The sequence below is a fragment of the Acartia tonsa genome, chromosome 4 (assembly GCF_053477335.1).
Source record: "Acartia tonsa isolate MP-2025a chromosome 4, ASM5347733v1, whole genome shotgun sequence".
Classification (NCBI taxonomy): domain Eukaryota; kingdom Metazoa; phylum Arthropoda; class Copepoda; order Calanoida; family Acartiidae; genus Acartia; species Acartia tonsa.
In genome coordinates, this window is record NC_137263.1 from 37,565,474 (window position 1) to 37,582,968 (window position 17,495).

The 17,495-nt window shown below is 32.8% G+C and overlaps 1 protein-coding gene across 1 annotated transcript; it reads right to left on the reverse strand.

Moving 5' to 3' along the window:
- Positions 1–4,272: 4,272 nt before the first annotated feature.
- Positions 4,273–16,671, reverse strand: LOC145317064 (uncharacterized). The gene is made up of 15 exons (XM_080157946.1): positions 16,481–16,671; positions 16,073–16,139; positions 15,526–15,696; positions 15,065–15,149; positions 14,442–14,563; positions 13,463–13,706; positions 12,840–12,926; positions 12,473–12,547; positions 12,026–12,108; positions 11,615–11,809; positions 11,312–11,491; positions 10,753–10,878; positions 10,123–10,229; positions 4,985–5,090; positions 4,273–4,460 (listed from the first exon to the last, which is right to left on the reverse strand). Exons 1-15 carry the CDS (start codon positions 16,647–16,649, stop codon positions 4,328–4,330), a joined length of 1,950 nt encoding a protein of 649 aa, XP_080014072.1. The 5' UTR covers positions 16,650–16,671; the 3' UTR covers positions 4,273–4,327.
- Positions 16,672–17,495: the final 824 nt, after the last annotated feature.

Consider the following 17,495-nt stretch of genomic DNA (forward strand, 5'->3'; position numbering starts at 1 on the left):
AAATACAATTGGCCATTTTTATATTTTTTTACTTTTTTTCAATTTTGCTTACAATGGATTCGTAATATTTTTCTGATTCTAAAGGTATATATGAACCCATGTTTTTTATGTCTGTTTGAGAAAATATTTAGGTCTAAAGTTTTTATTAAACCGAGGTTAAAAAAATAGATTTTTTAAATAATTACTCAACAGAATTTTAAAAGTAAGGTGTCAAATTAAAGATCTTACTATTTTTGTTCTTACTGGCCATTTTCTTCTTTTATTTTGTTGCGTTTTAGTACCTTAAAACCGACTTAATTATTTTTTTTAAAAACTTAAATTACTTAAAAAATAAGAGGTCTACAAAAAAAACCGATTGCATATCTGAATTCTATGAAAAATTTTACATCTACTACTTACTAAAAGAACCGGCTAGCCATAAAAAAAAAAAGTTGATACACCTTCTTTAAAAATTTATTTCAAATCATCGTTTACTAAATCATAGTATTTTTTGTTGATTTTCACAAAAAAATAATAATCTCAAAAAAAAACAATTATGAAATGATTACATGCTGACGATAACATTTTTGCTTTGTTTATTTCTGTCAACTTTTGTGTCGTTATTGTATCATATAATAACTTTATGTCAATGATATGTCAGACATGACTCCTTTTTTATGCCAAATATTCGATAAACCCCATTAAAATTATATTTCAACATATGTAGCTAGATGTATTGTATATAACTTTAACAATGTCATTAATTAATCTTTTATTTGATTAGTAAAAATTTACATTTGATGACAAAACAATATAGTGCCACTGAAATCAATTTTTAGAGACTGACTAGTTTTATCCTTTTTAGTATAATACGTTTTATAGATAGAGTCCGTCCGTTCTATATAAATTATTTTGTAAATTCATATATAAAAGTAACAGAATATGTGTCTGTACCGAAGGATATCGCTAACCGATGAAACAATATCATATGGTTCCTCTTTGCAATGTAGCTTCTTATAGGTCCTGGTAAGGCTCATAACTATTTTTTGAGAGGGTACCACAACACTCCTAAAAAAATCACGCCTATAATATGATTACCAACCCCCCCCCCCCTAACCAAAAACAAATATCATACCTTAGTTTTATTTTAATATTAAATTATTTTTGGCTAAAAGTAATAGAGAAAATTTTCAGCCGTTCTTTGTCTATCTGCTATATGAATAATGTATGAAAACCTCCTAAGCTGTTTCAGGGGGGTGACTACCTTTGTCAAGAAGTATGGACCCCTTATTTTTGCCAGGTGGGTGGATACACCCCCTTATGCATGCTTTTGATTTTAATCTATTCAGAACATATTATATAATCCTGCCTTCCATTATTGTCTAACTTGCCATAGCAAAATTAATTCATTGTTATCAACGTACCCATTCTTGTTATAGCATAAAAATATTTTGATTCTAAACTAATCAGAATTCTAACTGTACAAAGTTTGTTACGAATTATTATTAAAAATATATGTAAATATTCATTGGTGCTATTATAAACATATTTAGTTAAAAATAAATTTTATTTTGCAGCAAGATTTTTTCTTTAAAAATTATTAAAATAATAAAATGATCACAAATATTCATATAAAGAATTCATTTTAAGTATGACTTCAAGATCTCCTGGATTACAACCGTATCTCAGCCATACTGAAATAATAAGTATATTATCGTATTATATGATCAAATTATAAAGTTATTATCAGTTTTGTTCGAACGGGCCGTCTGCCCATCGGGGCTAACAAAACTGGTTGTAGTCTTTTGATTTTTCATTTTCATAACAGCGAAAGCTGTCTATAATACGATGCAATAACTATAATACATTTTACGTCTTCTGAAAATATTTGCTTTACGATTAACTATGCGTTTCTAAGAAATTTTACCTATTTGTAAAATATATTACAGGATTTAGTCAATTGTTAGTCCTTCGTGAACCTAGGATTTTAATTTTCGTGGCTAATTTATAAAAAAAAAAACATGATACCTTCATAAAACAGAGCTCTGGTGGAAGATAAATTTCTGGAGCGAAACGTATTGTCCAGCAGATCATATAAACAATGACAAAATATAAATCATGAAAGTATCTCTGTTTGGTGCCAATTAATTCCATTTGAAATTGCTTAAACTTTGAATAGTAACTAAAGGGAAGTGGGCAAGAAGGGGGGGAGGAAGGAAATAGGTTGTTAGGAAATAGGGAAAATTTCACTTAGATTTTTTTGTCAGAATCCTGTTCCCTTGACCCTGCGAAGTATAAACTGAACAGTCACTGGGCCACAGTTTATTATGGGGTCAATATGATATGTTGGGGGTAACTCCAAAGTTTATTGAAGAAAATGTAAACAAATGACACCATCATGTTTAAACAATGATCTCCTCTGATCGTTTCCCCTAATGGATATAAAATATACTTGGATATTATGACAGGCGAAAAATTGTCGTCAATTTAGGTTGCTAACATAGAGATTACTTATTGGTCAGTTTGTTGATCCAGTAGAAGGGGAGGGGATAAGGTAAGGGGGGGTCGTTATTTTAGCCAGCTACAAGTTTTACTTTATTAGAGTAAATGATAATCTGATGTTTTATCAAATTAAGGATTTATCCATTTTGCCTTAGTCTGCACAGAAACTTGCATAAAGTGTTAAAGGGGATATAATTGATTATGTTTGTAATACATGCAAATTAATCTTTACTCTACGCGTGTAGGTGACTCAATTTGATTGATTGATACACCATAGTTACATGGGTATAGGTATTGATATAAAGGGGTACTAGATCAAGCCGATATTGTTGTATTAGATCTTGTATTTATTATCTCTACTTGAAAGTACACTAGTGGCTGCGCCCCTAGCTTCTAGAGGCTCTGTATTCGAAAAGGGTAGGGAAATGCAGAAAATTGCCCAAATCCATCCCAAGACTTAAATCTTGAAATGAAATAGTTTTAAACCCTCCAGATACCTTTGTGAAGCTTACCTAAAATAGAGAACTCAATCGGTCCATTGGTTATAGAAATCATAAGATTCAGACAAAAAAGACTTACTACTTTATATAATAGGATAGAATTAAGACATGACCCAATGTTTCATGAGATCTCCAAATCGAGAAAAAGAAGTCAAACAGCCAGTAAAATAATATTTAGATGATTTTCGGCCATCACTGAAAACTGTTTAATACTAATTCCTACACTTTTCAACAACTTAACCTTCATGTTAAGCATACAAAAGAACTCATGGATGGGCAATTAGACAAATGAGTCATGAGCAGATTTTCAGTGACCAACAAACTAACGAACCAAGTAAATTTACAAGATGCTGTGAGAAATAACTTCTTCAAAAGAATCAGCAGTCTAGCTTAAATTGCAGCTGAGAAAATAATATTTCCCCTATAGCATTACGGACGAACAGATAAATTAAATTAGAGTAGATTCGCTATTAACAACGTTATCATGACAACATCACGTCTAAACAGAATGACCTATCAATGAAATGCTAAAGGGGTTAAGAACATGATAGTAGACATTTACATACACCGTGAGAATATTTCTTGATAAAAAGTTTAACTTCAATATTTACTATCATATTGTGATCTCGTGTCCTGCACAACATTTGTCAAGGGGTTCAACTTACATTATATTTGTGAGATTGTCACTTTTTAGGGGGTTAAAAAGAAGGCAAAACAATCTTACTGCATACTGGGATCTTAATAATGAGGAGCTCCCATGAGAAAGCGTGTCAAGTCAAAATGGACTTAACGTGGAGCTTGAGCTAGCCATAAGAGGGGTGGGGGGGGGGGGAGAGTTTTGACACATTTGCGTAAACCTGGTGTATAGGCTTAATTAATCTTTGTGCTGAGAGGATAGGTTATTAAAGATAAAATCATTCTTATATAATGAGTTTTCCCAAGTTTTAAGATTTTTTGGTTAGGCCACCAGGTTCAGGAGCTGCAGGCCTCAAGGTTCAGGAGCTAAATGCCTCTAGGTGGTCTCTGGACAGGTAAAAATTTTAAAAAATCTTTTTTTAAAAAAAGAATTAGAGGTCAAACACTAAGAAACTAATGCTACACACACACATCCTACTGTTTATGTTGTTATATGCTAAAATATATTGTATGGATGCAGGAATTCACATACATTTAAAACAGTTTTCTTACATAGCAGCTATGTAAATTCCATCTTTGTTAAACGAATTGCACAGACAGTCGGATATATGCTAGTTAAAGTATAGCTAGCTATGCTTTTTAATTTTTTTGTAGATTTGTAAATTTTCATGTATATTAAAAAAATAGAAAAAAATAACAACAATAAACTATCACAATGGAGCTTTAAGTACTCTGGCGGCTGCAACGGCATTATTCCCCTGGCCGCCACTGCATATCAATAAGAAGAGCCCGTTGACTGAAGTGTGCTGGTACATACTCTTGCAAAGCTCCTCTACTTTGCACATCCTGTTTATTGTTAACAGTACAATAATAGTAAAGATTTATTAAAATAGTTTTCAATTCCACAGTTGTTTTCATTTTTCTTTTTGTCCATTGGACATTGTATTCCAAGACTCCAAAATAAAGTCATTTTAATCAATTAAATCAATGAGTGAACCTACCACCCCCCCCCCCCCCACCCCCCCCCCCCCATTATCTAACCGCTACGGGAATAACCCTCCGGTGCTCTAACACTGCGGGGCTACCCAGTACCCAATAGAACCTAACCCAAACTCGAAATAATAAACAAACAAACTTAAAACTAACCCCCCTGTATTTTTTATTTATACCTATTAAATAAAGAAGCTGTAATACAAATTTTAAAATAAAAAATAGGTTTTTCCCATAGAGTTCAAACGGTCTTTGATGCCGTAATTTTTAATGGTTTCATAAAAATGTCCATTCTAGGAAAATTTAACCAAAGATTGTAAAAGAATCCTTGGAAAACATACATGCAAAATCTATATTTTTTTGTTTCTTATTGTACTATCCTGTCAGTATCTGTGTAGTTATTAAAGTCCAAGTGAGTGATGCTCATATCATATTGGAAAGCTGCAGCCTGACCAAGCTCCACCACACTCTCAATACTCTCACCTGAAATATTAAAATCTAAATGAGTGATGCTCATATCATATTGGAAATTCGCAGCCTGACCAAGCTCCAACACACTCTCAATACTCTCACCTGAAATATTAAAATCAAAATGAGTGATGCTCATATCATATTGGAAAGTCGCAGCCTGACCAAGCTCCAACACACTCTCAATACTTTCCAAATCAAAGATACCAGAGGCCGAACTCAATACATTTTTTTACTTAAATGTAAGATTTTTTCAACCCGCGACAGTGGCGTGTTTTGCAACGCATCCGCTCGTTGTCATTGCGGGAAGGTGATAGGATCGAACCTCGGTCCAAAACCGCGTGATAACTAAAGACGTTGAAAATGTTTTCTACTGTTTCTGGTCAGGTGCGCGACATAAATGGTTTTAGTGGACATCCCTGGCACATTTCAGTCAAAACCCAGAACAATTTAATTAGGACTTCCTGACAAAACTCATTCAATCCAAGGGTTGTTTTTCTGAAGGACGTTTGACCGTACAACCATCCCCCTAATCATCACAGATTTTTTATCAAAATGCATCAAATAAGATCTCATGAACAGAATAGAACAGAGCAAACCAAACAAATATAAAGGGAGGGGGCGGATGTGACACTTTTTGAAACCAAAACTAAAAGTCAAAGGACCTCTACTAAATCTGGAGTTACAGCTCTTAGATTTGACATGGCAGTTGCTTTAGAGAGGTACATTATGGAACTGTGAAGAAACGGCGGTGGAACCGCTGCTCCAGCCGTTTTCCGCCGAATTTTGTTTTTGCCTTTTCTCGCCAAATTAGGCAATTTTCATTCATTTGAGATAAACTTTTTTACTCATAAAAATTTCCCTTATATTTTGACACGACACTTTATTAATTCAAATATGTCCATATTAAACAAAGTGTCAAGTGTAAATATACTTATTGAACGGCATCATACTTCCAGTAAAACCACATTTCTCGTCTCCTGCATTTGCAGCCTTTTTTCTTTCCTGTCGTTCCTTACATTTGCATTTGGCGAGAAAAGGCAAAAAATCGGCGGGAAACGGCGGTTTCTTCACAGTTCCATATCGTACCTCTTAAAAGCAACTGCCATGTCAAATCTCAGAGCTGTAACTCTTTATTTAGTTCAGTTCCTTTGACTTTTAGTGTTGGTTTCAAAAAGTGTCACTTCCGCCTCCCCCTTTAGAATAGGTGTAAAGTAAAACCATTGGGTTGATAATATTTTAAATCACCAAGTAATCTATAATACAAAGTAGAACGATGTGTCTGTCTGTTTGTTTGTAGCAAAGGATATCGCTAACCGCTGAACAGATCGGGTACTCCTTTACAGGGTAGCTCCCATAGGTCCCGGGAAGGTTTAAAACTATTTTCTTAGGAGGTGGGACACCCCCAAACCCCCCAAAAAATAAAAAATCCCCCCCCAAATAAAAAAAATTTAAATTTTTTTTTTATAAATCTAAAATACGAAAAATTGGTTTGATTAAACCTCTTAGGGCAAAGCCCCTAGAGGCGAAGCTACTAGTATTATATTGAAGTTGAGTGATTTTTCTATATAATCTGCACGTGAATAAGACAAAGTACACAGCACCCTTCCTCCAAACAATAAATCATTAGAAATCTCGTTCCTAGTGCAGATATTTACATAGTACAAATTTACGCTGTTACCAAAATTGCGCATTTATATTTCACATATTATTACTTTTTTTCGCACATGGCGAATTTCTTATTAATTATTGATTGACACTTTTGCTGAATGATACGTTGAAATATTTTGAAATCTTAGATTATTTTCTTTATATACACATGTTGCAGAAGAATGTGTTCTTCAACGTAAAATAGGTGTTTATATGTAATTTAAGATCTTAGAAAGTATTCCTCCCATGAATGGTTGTAGAATAAACGTGGATATTATGACAGGGGAAAATTGTTGTCAATTTAAGTTGCTATTTCACTTGTCATTTATTTGTCAGTTTATTCATACAGTAGGAGAGGATAAAAGGGTGGATCATTATTTAGCCAGCTACAAGTTTCACTCATTAGAGTATATGGTAATCTGGTACAATTGTAAACTCATAATTCGAAGATATACGTTGCGTTATTAGAATTAATTCCTGTAGGTATGATTTAAAATCGCTTTAAATATTTTACTAGCAAAGCTGCTCTATAATTTCATGCGTCAATCTGTCCGCCTGTCAGTTAGAAAAGTCTTAAGGAATTTTCTCGACTGCTGTCAAAACTCTTCTCTATAACTTATTTTGTCCTTAATATTTATCATTGGTGTTTAGTTTTATTCTAGGCTACATAATGTATGTTAATGTATAAGTATAAATATGAAACCTAAAATAAATTTCTATTTCAAGGATGATTTTACTTACAACAACAAAAAACCTTGAAGACTTTGCTTGTAAGATTTTAGGTTTGAATTTCTTAGGAATAGGGACAGATGGTCAACCTTGTGTAAGAAATTGAATCCATATATTTTATCCCCACCCACCTTGTTGATAAATTCTACACTAACCTAAAGTATGAATTAAATTTACACAATTTCATACTTAATCCAATTTCACAGTCCCAACCCAAATAGACCTAACTGTTAATCATTACCTATTATTTGAAGAAAAGTACACCTTGAAAAGTACTCTTAATAAAACTAAATCATAAAACATTTTTCTGTTGATTTGTAAGTTCATATGCATAAATCATTATTTATGCTCATCTGTTAGTTTTATTGAAAATTAATTTACAACATAAGAAACAGCATTTTTGTTAATTGACCATGAACTTTTAATTTAATTAAGAAAAGCGTCCTCAAAACACTGAAATAAATAGAGAACGCAATTATGTTATGAAACGAATCATTTCATTTAACAGTTTTTGTTTACTTTTAAAATGTTTGGTGTTGCGTATTATTGGCAGGTCGTCACTCAATAAACAGCCAAATAGCAAGAACTATGAACTCTGGCCGCGGCGCTCGGCACCATTGCCTGCCTAGCCGCAGTGCTCAATTCCTAGCCTGCCTAGCCGCAGCGCTCGGTCCCCTACTCTGCCTAGCCGCGGGCGCTCAGCCCCCTAGCCTATAACCTAACCTAACATAGTTGTTCTCTGCCAGAGTCATAGTTCTGTCGGGGGGGGGGAGGGGGATACAAATTTTCAAAATTGAAAAAAAAGAGGAAAACGCCAGAAAGATGAAAACAAAAAAAATCACCGAAATTGCATACAAATATTTGCTATATTAATGATAGGGTAGCAGCGCCACTTAAAACTAATCTGTTCTGTACTTTGAACATACTGCTGGCCCAATTATTTTAACTACGACGCACGCAATTTTAGGGTACATTTCTTCACTTATCAGTCAGCAGAACATCGTACTTTGATTATCTTTTACAGGGTATTGCTTTCACATGAATCCATATTAAAGAGGATTAGTTACGGAAAATTATCATTTCTCACTAGTAGCTGCAGGGATCTCAAAAGATACGACAATGGACGATAAATTGAAGTCTCCAAAGTTATTAAATCCACGCATGAGAGAACATGATTGTAAAACTTAGAGAATTTTTATAGTTTACAATCTATTGCCCTTCCCCTCCCTGTATCGTTAAGGATTAAAGAACGACACATCGTTATCCAACGACTGGATATCTGTAAGAATGGATTCATTATTACTTGGATCTTACACATAATTATCATGTACTCTTATATAGTGAAACTCAGCGTTTCGGAGCCGGATCCGGGAGCAGCAACATTTTTGGTGGAGCCGGAGCAGTATTTTTCGTTAAAAACGGCTCCGGCTCCAGATTAGCTAAAAATGATTTTTTAAAGTAATATTATAATTTGGCAACGGTCTATTTCCATATAATAAACTGAAAAACTATTGTTACTTAACAAATAGACACACATCCTTCTATTTTTATATAGCTTTAATCAAATAAAAGCAAAATATTTTATATTATTTTATCAAATTCAATAATGAACAAAAATTGATATATTAATTTTAAGGTAGGAGCCGGAGCAGGAGCCGGAGCAGGAGCCGGAGCCGTGTTTCCAGATACGGCTCCGCGGAGCCGGAGCCGCATCAAAATTAAACGGCTCCGACACGCTGGGGAAACTTGTAGCTCTCCAAAATAACTTTCAACCACCATTACCCCCTTTGCACTATCCTGTCCCCTCTCCTCCTACTGGTTGAACGAACAGACCCTTAAATAATATCCATGTTAGCAATCTATAAGACTATCTTACCAACTAAAACACAAGATCATGGCATGTAAAAACAAAATAGAAAATAAGAGAAAAAGCTGAAATAATCCTCTTGTCTTGGGTTATGTGTAATTCTGCAAAACTGCTGAATTGTCAAGTTTAAAATATGCGTATGATATCTCTTTACATGTTTATCTTACAATGATAACACTGGCGTCAATAATTTAAGAAATAAACAAAGTTTTTATATCAGACGAGTTCAAGAAATAAAATAAGATTTTTTGGCATTGACAAACTTAAATTACATAGTACTTAAGATTTATACTAACGTCTTCATTTCTAGCTTAGAGAGACGGGATATTTAAGGTGTTTTGTTAAAGGAAAAAAGCTAAATCAATCTTAAGTCATAGCTGAAGCTCCAATGAAAAGCACAACCCAATTGTTTAATCTTTTCCTTAAAATCCATACTACTTTATATTACAGGATATGATATGAACAGGTACATTTTAGTAGCTATATTAAACTTTCCACAATGACAGCATATTTATCTTGGTAAAAAGTCAAGCAAGAAAGGGTAAAAGATTTATAATAAAAAGTTTTATCATTTAATGAATATGAAAACTTTATTCCTCCAATACACAATATCATAATTTATCATGTTTGAAACTTAGGTTTCGTGAAGATATTTACTTTTTTAACTATAAAAATATACTTTTCATTTTTTAGAATTCGATTTTGTGTTAATATCATCCTGCAAAAATAAGATACCATCACAGAAAAATTATTTTTTCAAAATCAAAATTAGTCAAACAGAAAAAAAATAGTTTTTCTTGCCTGTTTTCAATGCTGCTCCCTCCAAAAATTCTGGATGTTTCTCATAGGACTTTTGTAAAGAGCTGCTAACTGAGAGACCAACAGTTTTAAATTTCTTTATAGAAAGCCTGAAATAATATTGTTCATAAAATTCTTTTACAAAAAGGGAAAATTTGTATTTAAGAAAACTAAAACCTTTACATCGTCGGCGGGGAGGTGATAGGTTCGAATCTCGGCCTGACACCGCGTCATAACTACAAACGTTAAAATGGCAACTTCTGCTGCTATGTCAGGTTCGCGAAATAGTTAGAATATGAGGAATGACTTGGCTTATAAACAGGCGCATCTCATTACCATGTACAGTTAGGACTTCTCAGACAAAAGTCAATCAAAGGGTTGGTTGTCTGTTGGATGTTACTTAACCTAACATTCTTGGGTGTCAGAGTATCGCATACCATTACAAGCGGATGATGCTCTGAATTCTCTAGATTATCACTTAAGAATCGTAGGGATATCCCGCCATGTATGCATTGGAAAATCTTTAGAAGCATAAATATAATGCAAGAACATCTATTTTAATAGATGAAACAATATTAAATTTGCTTTTTCAAAAAGACAAAAATATCTCATACTTAAAAAATGTGGTAGTACCTTTTAAATTCTTGCTTTTTTATATTATTTGTTTGTTCTTCATCCACCACCAAGCCATTTTCATCCTTGTTATTAGTATTTTGAATAGCAGAAAAAGAATCATCAAGACTATAAATTTTCTCAAAACCTGCAAATACAATAATTTAATGCTGATATACACAGTATTTACAAAATACATTAAGTTATTGGTCAAGGAAAGCAGCTAAGCTTACAAATATAATATTAGTATTACGTATCTCCGTAAAAATCTGGATCCTATCTTTAGAGTCTGTGACTTACAATAAAGTTTCTCATAGATTCAGGGAAAGTTTATAACTTTTTTGGGGAAGGGTACCTAGCCCATCTGGAGAAATTGCCCATAGAAAAAAAAATTGGAAGGATATGATATGGTCGACCCAAAGAGGACTCTAAGGGTATGGCTATTATTAATCATGATATATAGTATTATATGCTGGTAAGACTTACTAAAAGATAAAATTACCGTTGCGATTTACGTTTTTTAAATAGCCTCAATTTGAAATTATTATAAAAATTCAAGATTCTAGCACTAAATTATGTCCCTGGTACAGTTCCCCCCAGGAGAACATCTCCAAAATGGTATCCCTGTTTCAGCTTCAGCAGGACGAGTTCCAGGGCGGCTATGGCGTCCTCTTCAGGACAATGGCCGTCGGGTCCACCAACCTGGATAGTCCGTTCCAGAAACAAACTGGTCAGGGTTGACAGTTTGGTTTTTCTTCGTCTAAATTATATAAAAATAAATTTGATGATATTAACGAGTATAATATTTAAAACAGAGATAATGACAAGAATGCAAAACTTTATATTAAAATTCGAAAACTACGAAAAAAACCTAAAGAATTACCTATCTCCAGTGATATTAAAAATTACGGATGTATCAATGATATAAGGATGCATCATTTTCATGGCTTTCAGGTCAAAGTTGAGAGATTGACCGACCAGAATACAGTCATCTGGCAGGAGGGCGCGCAGGTCAGCCTGGACATCCGTCAACCTGGTCGTCACATTTTCTAGGTCTTGGGCAGTCACTCCGCTGTACCTAGAGTTTGTTTGCTATCAAATATATAAAATTTATTTCTGAATGGAATCTTTTTTTTCTTTTTTTATCAAGATTTAATCCAATTATTATAAAAAGGAGTAAGCTTTTTGTTTGTTTGAACCTTACAATAACTACAATAGTTTTCCTGTATGCTAGGGACACAGTCGCTAGTATACATAAAAAATGTAATCTAATAGCTCACGGAAAGAGTTATACCTTGTAAGATGATTATGAATTGGGTTTTCAGGTTTCACCAAAGTCTTATAAACAACCTCCAGCTTCTCATTTACTACACAAATCTTAATAAAAAAAATTAGATATAAAAACTATTCAAGCATAGGCACCGCATATTAGTAAATAATAATAAGGAGCTTTCACAAAGCAATAATAACCCAAAAACAAGGGTAAATATTTGGAAATAAATTGAAATAAGGGGAGGGGGGTAAATTTTTTGCTTGTTTGTTTGTAACTTTATGTCAGGTTAGGTTATTTTTGGGTAATGGGTAGACCCGCAGGGGTTAGAAATAGAAAAAAACTACCCTCGCAATTATTTTGAATATATTTTTAAAATTATTCTCAACTATTACTGTACGTGAAAGAGTCACATAATAATAAAATTAATAAATAAGACAAATACTCCTAAACTAGGTATAAAATGAATACCTTAGTGAGTTCATGGCCATCCGAGGTTAAACACATTTCACAGTCAACAGAAAATAATTCGGACTTCTCATGGACCTAAAATTACATTTTTTGGTAAAATTGACGTTAGTAGCAAATAACATCTTAAAAGTAGCGCAGTCACTAAAAACTTGGATAAGTACGTTCGAGGGCTTAGATTTTTTTATCCGCTATGTAAAATTGTAATTTGATTTTTGATTATGTAGCTTCTCATTTGAAAGGGGAATGATTAGAGGTGCACTTTTAAAGTGTCTCATTATTTTTTTCTGTACGTTTTCTAAAAGGCCTTTATCATGGCTGTAGAACAGATGCAATACTTGATAAATACTAAAATATGGATGTTTCTAACCTCTTGATAAAGATCCTTGGTATAAACAAATTTAGTGGTATCAATATCTGTTCCAGTAACTGGTAAAGGATATCCCTCAATCAACATCTGGTATTCGTGCATAATAAGTTTCAATATTACCGAACATGTTAGCTTTTAAAAAAGATATGGTTTCCTTTAGGACAAATAATAATTTTTTCCGCGATTTCAATTGAATTCAATAACTAATTCAAGGTCCTTGTTAACTCGGGTATTATTAAAATGCATTAAGTGTATTGCTTTTATTTATTTCTTCTTGTCTTCTTTGGATATAAAAAAAATCAATGGATTTGTTATTACTTGGATCTTGCACCATATTTTCATGTTCTTTACTAAAGGGAAACAAGCAGCGAGCTAAAATAACGATTTACCACTTCCCCTCCTTTTACCCCATCCGCTCCCCTCCTTCTAGATAAACGAATTGACCAATAAATGACCTGGGAAATAGCAGCCTAGATGACCAACAATTTTTCCCCTGCTGTCATAATATCGACGTATATTCTACATCCATTGTTAAAACATTATCAAAAATATTCACACAACTCTTAGGTATATCCTTGAAGCGATAAATTCACGTAATATTTTAGTAATTATTAAGCACATTCCTGTTTAGCACTCAGCAAGAGTTTCAGCCTTAAACTATCTTCTTGTTTTTTAGTTTCATCTTCAGATTTATCTTTCTTGGAATCATCATTTATTGACTTATCTTTAACCTTATTATTTGAAATTTCTTCTTTTTTCTTCTTACTGGAAGTTGTAGGGAATAATGCCTTGACACTTCCTTTCCTGTCTAAACTCTCTAATGCAGATTCTAGTCCTCCATGTTCTTTAATAAGTTTCTCAAGCATTCTGCAATATTTTTTATCTAATTTAATTTTTTTTTATCCATATAGCAACCTTTGTCCGTTATGGAAAATCCCTAATATGTACAATACATTTTTTTCCGCCTTCAAAATCACGCATTATCCCATAAAATATAACTTGCCATTAAAGCTTGAAAATTAAAGAGGACTATCCACGAACGAGAGCACATGATTCTAAGTACCTTCCAGCATTGATCCTAAGTATTTTCTTTCAGAATATAATAGGTCACCATATATTATTAATATATTGACGAGAAAATTTATGTTTCACCATGTTTTTTTTAGGTATTTTAATTGATTTTGAAAACTTTTATGAAGCTAATTCTTTTAATAAAATGGATATTTGATGATACATATGCGAATACTCGTGTTAAATAGATTGTAAATTAATCCATATTAGCATTAATTTAAACATACATATGAGATATAGTAAATGTGCTTTTGCCTTTTTTATATTTTTATCATTTGACAACATGGACAATTAAAGACACCCCGAACTCAACAAAATGTTTGATAATATTTTAACGAAAAATGGTGGACATTTTCTTACTTTTCTTCAACTTGAAGTGGTGAAACATAAATTTTCTTGTCAATATATTAATTATTGATATTGACCTATTATATTCTGAAAGAAAATACTCAGGATCAATACTGGAAGGTACTTAGAATCACGTGCTCTTGTTCGTGGATAGTCCTCTTTGCAAAATACATTAGCCATTACCTTTTAGATGTTGGTACCAGGGCAAGTTCGTCTGGAATAGTGAATCCATAGTTAGCAGGACTAACAACCTCCATCAGATCTTCCCCTAGATCAGTCCAGATCCAGGTACAAGAGGATTTATTCTGAAAATCAGCCCATTTCTATGTTAAAGTTTACTTACTCTATAAATAAGGAATATAAGTAGGCACGCGTACCAGGACGTTTTATGAAACTGGTTGTTACTTGTTTAATGGCAGATTTTAATAATTCAAAGGGGACATTGGATTGCATATTAAACTAATAACCATTTATTAAATTAACGCTCTCTCAGTTGTCAGCTTAAGACTTTATGAAATCTTAATTAGTTGGTTCAAACTAGAAGTGTTCAAACTTTTCAGCCAATAATATCAACTTACAGAAGGATTTATTTTGTTTATCATCATTGGAGATGTACATCAATTTATCGTTCATTATCTTATCCTTTACGATCCATGGAAGGATAGAATTGGTCATGATAAATGGTAAAAAATTAAAATAAATCATCTGCTACCATTTCATACCTACTAATGATATAAAAAGTAAAGTAAATAATTTATCCTAAAAACAGTTTTATGGAGGGACTTTATATTGAAAAGGACAAATTCCTGAATTAATTGTTCAGCCCCAATGCCATCTATAACCAGGCAAACTATGTTGCTCAGTTTTCTCCAGTTTGTTAAGGTACACCATCTAAACATAATTCATTAATAAGAACAGAAATACTTTATTCGTTTAAGTTCTGAAAATTTTCGCTTACTCCACGTCATGATAACATAATCTGATCTGACAGGTCTCTATTCATGATCGACAGACATTAAATTTTTTTACTTGATTCGTATGGCAGGTGTCCTATCTTATTCCAACCTAATGAATCGAGCCTGACAGACAGGGATGGAGTGTGGATTGAAATAATAACAAAAACATATTTTGGTCTAAGTAGAGGCATGTTTGTAAAATCAAGACACAGCAAAAAACTCCCAGTGTGTTTGCTTTCTAATTGGTCTACATTTTTAAGGCATAAGAAGATAGCATTTTCTTTAATTATAAGTAAAACAAGTGTTAGTACCTATGAGGTATAATCGGAGCGTCATCACCAGCCAAACAGAATGTTAATAAAGCTTGGATGTCACTCAGATACAGAGGTATTCTGTCCTCAGGTGATTTTGTAAGAAGTGCATCTTGACCGGCACGCTTTAACCGAAAAGTTGGATTAAAGTTGTGAATATTTTGGTGCTCCCTAAAAAATAGAAAATTATAATACTTCCAACAAATCATTGGTTCAAAAAAATAGAAATAATCCTTATAGAATAGTAACAAGAACTCTGTCTGTCTGTACCGAAGGATATCGCTAACCGCTGAACCTATATATGGTTATCTTTTACAATGTAGCTTCCCATAGGTCCAAGTAAAGTTTGTAACTATTATGTGGGAGAGTACTCCCCACGCTTTTTTTTTTTTTTTGAAGAGGGGGGATTTTTTTATCTTTTTCTTTTTAAAAACAAAAAATAATAAAAGGGGGGCAGGGGGTCGTATTCAACCCCCGCATTTTCAAGTACACCTAGAACAGCTAGTACGTAATAAACCAATTATCAAAATTAAATATCAATATTTACCTATATTTCTGTTTAAGAGTAAAATAATCATCTTCTACGGTTTTGGTTGTAACTACATTTTTCTCACCTAAAGTAAAAACAATAAAAAGAGTACCTACCTAGTTACATGAATGAATATGGTGAACGTAGATCAGAGATGTAATTATAAACTTTTACTTTTTTTATGTTTAGCATTCATGTGCTTATGTTCTTAGATAAAATAGGACAGTTTAATGTTGCTTTTTTCAATACATTATAATATTGTTTAAAACTAGAGAGTAAAAATATACGTTCTCTGACATCTAAACTAATCATGTGATGTTAGGGCTTGGAACGCATATATAAAATTCTTTGCCTCCTTTGGTTGTATTTCATCCTTATACATGATCACACTAAAGTCAACACAACAACTACTATCTAAATTATTACCATTATTCTCAGCACTATTGACTAGCTGGTTAAAATTTTCAGGTGTATGATCCACCTTCCGTTTCTTTATGTTGTCGGTTTCATTGAGTTTTGCAATATTTAAAAAGGCTTCAATTTTCCTCTTTTTATTCTCCAGCCGCTTGGCTCGCTTTTCCTCTCTACTGCTCATTTTCCTTTGCAAAACAAAAACAAGTACATTTCTCAGAAAAAACGGTAGTATGGTATTTTTAAAAATTGGGATCAACTACAGTTCAGGGTAAAATAATCCTGGTAACGAGTTGTGTCAATTAAAAATTTCCATGAACTAAAAGGACATTCATTATGTTAAAATTGTGAATAACTAAAATATTTGTTTAGGTTGTTTGTTGCAAATTATTTGTGAATGAGAAGATTACCTAAATCAGAGATAATGATTAAGATCAAAGTTTATATGTTGTAATTTAAATAATATAGAATTATATTAATTTTTCTTTATTCAGAAGCTTTTATATTTGAAATTCTTTATTAAAGACATAATTTTATTTTCAGATAATTCCACCAATTTATTAGCACACCTATTATAGGAATTATAAGCTATATATCCAGTAATATAATAGTGTGTGAAGGGGTAAAAATGTACTGTTAAGTGAAATAAATTAACTTAATAAAAATATACCTTCCCTTTATTCCTTTAATTGCAAGGATAGCATACCAAAAGTAGCTTTTAATTTGGACAATCACTACTCGTTAAAGTGAAGTATTTTTAAGTAATTAGGTGGGCAATTATTTTATGGCTTGTGAATATAAGTTTTAGCCGCCACACGAGTATTTTCAAAAATCTATGAATTTTAAAGGCTGCTGCCAAACGGCTGAACGTACAGATCATATCCGCACACCATTTTAAGCGACATAAGAAGGCCTACAAATAATCTGAAATAGCCAAAATCTAATGATGTACAGGGAAAGCTTCATTGAAGAAAAAACGCATAAAAAAGGTATTTTTCGCGCATTTCTCTGCACTGCGAGATAATTATGC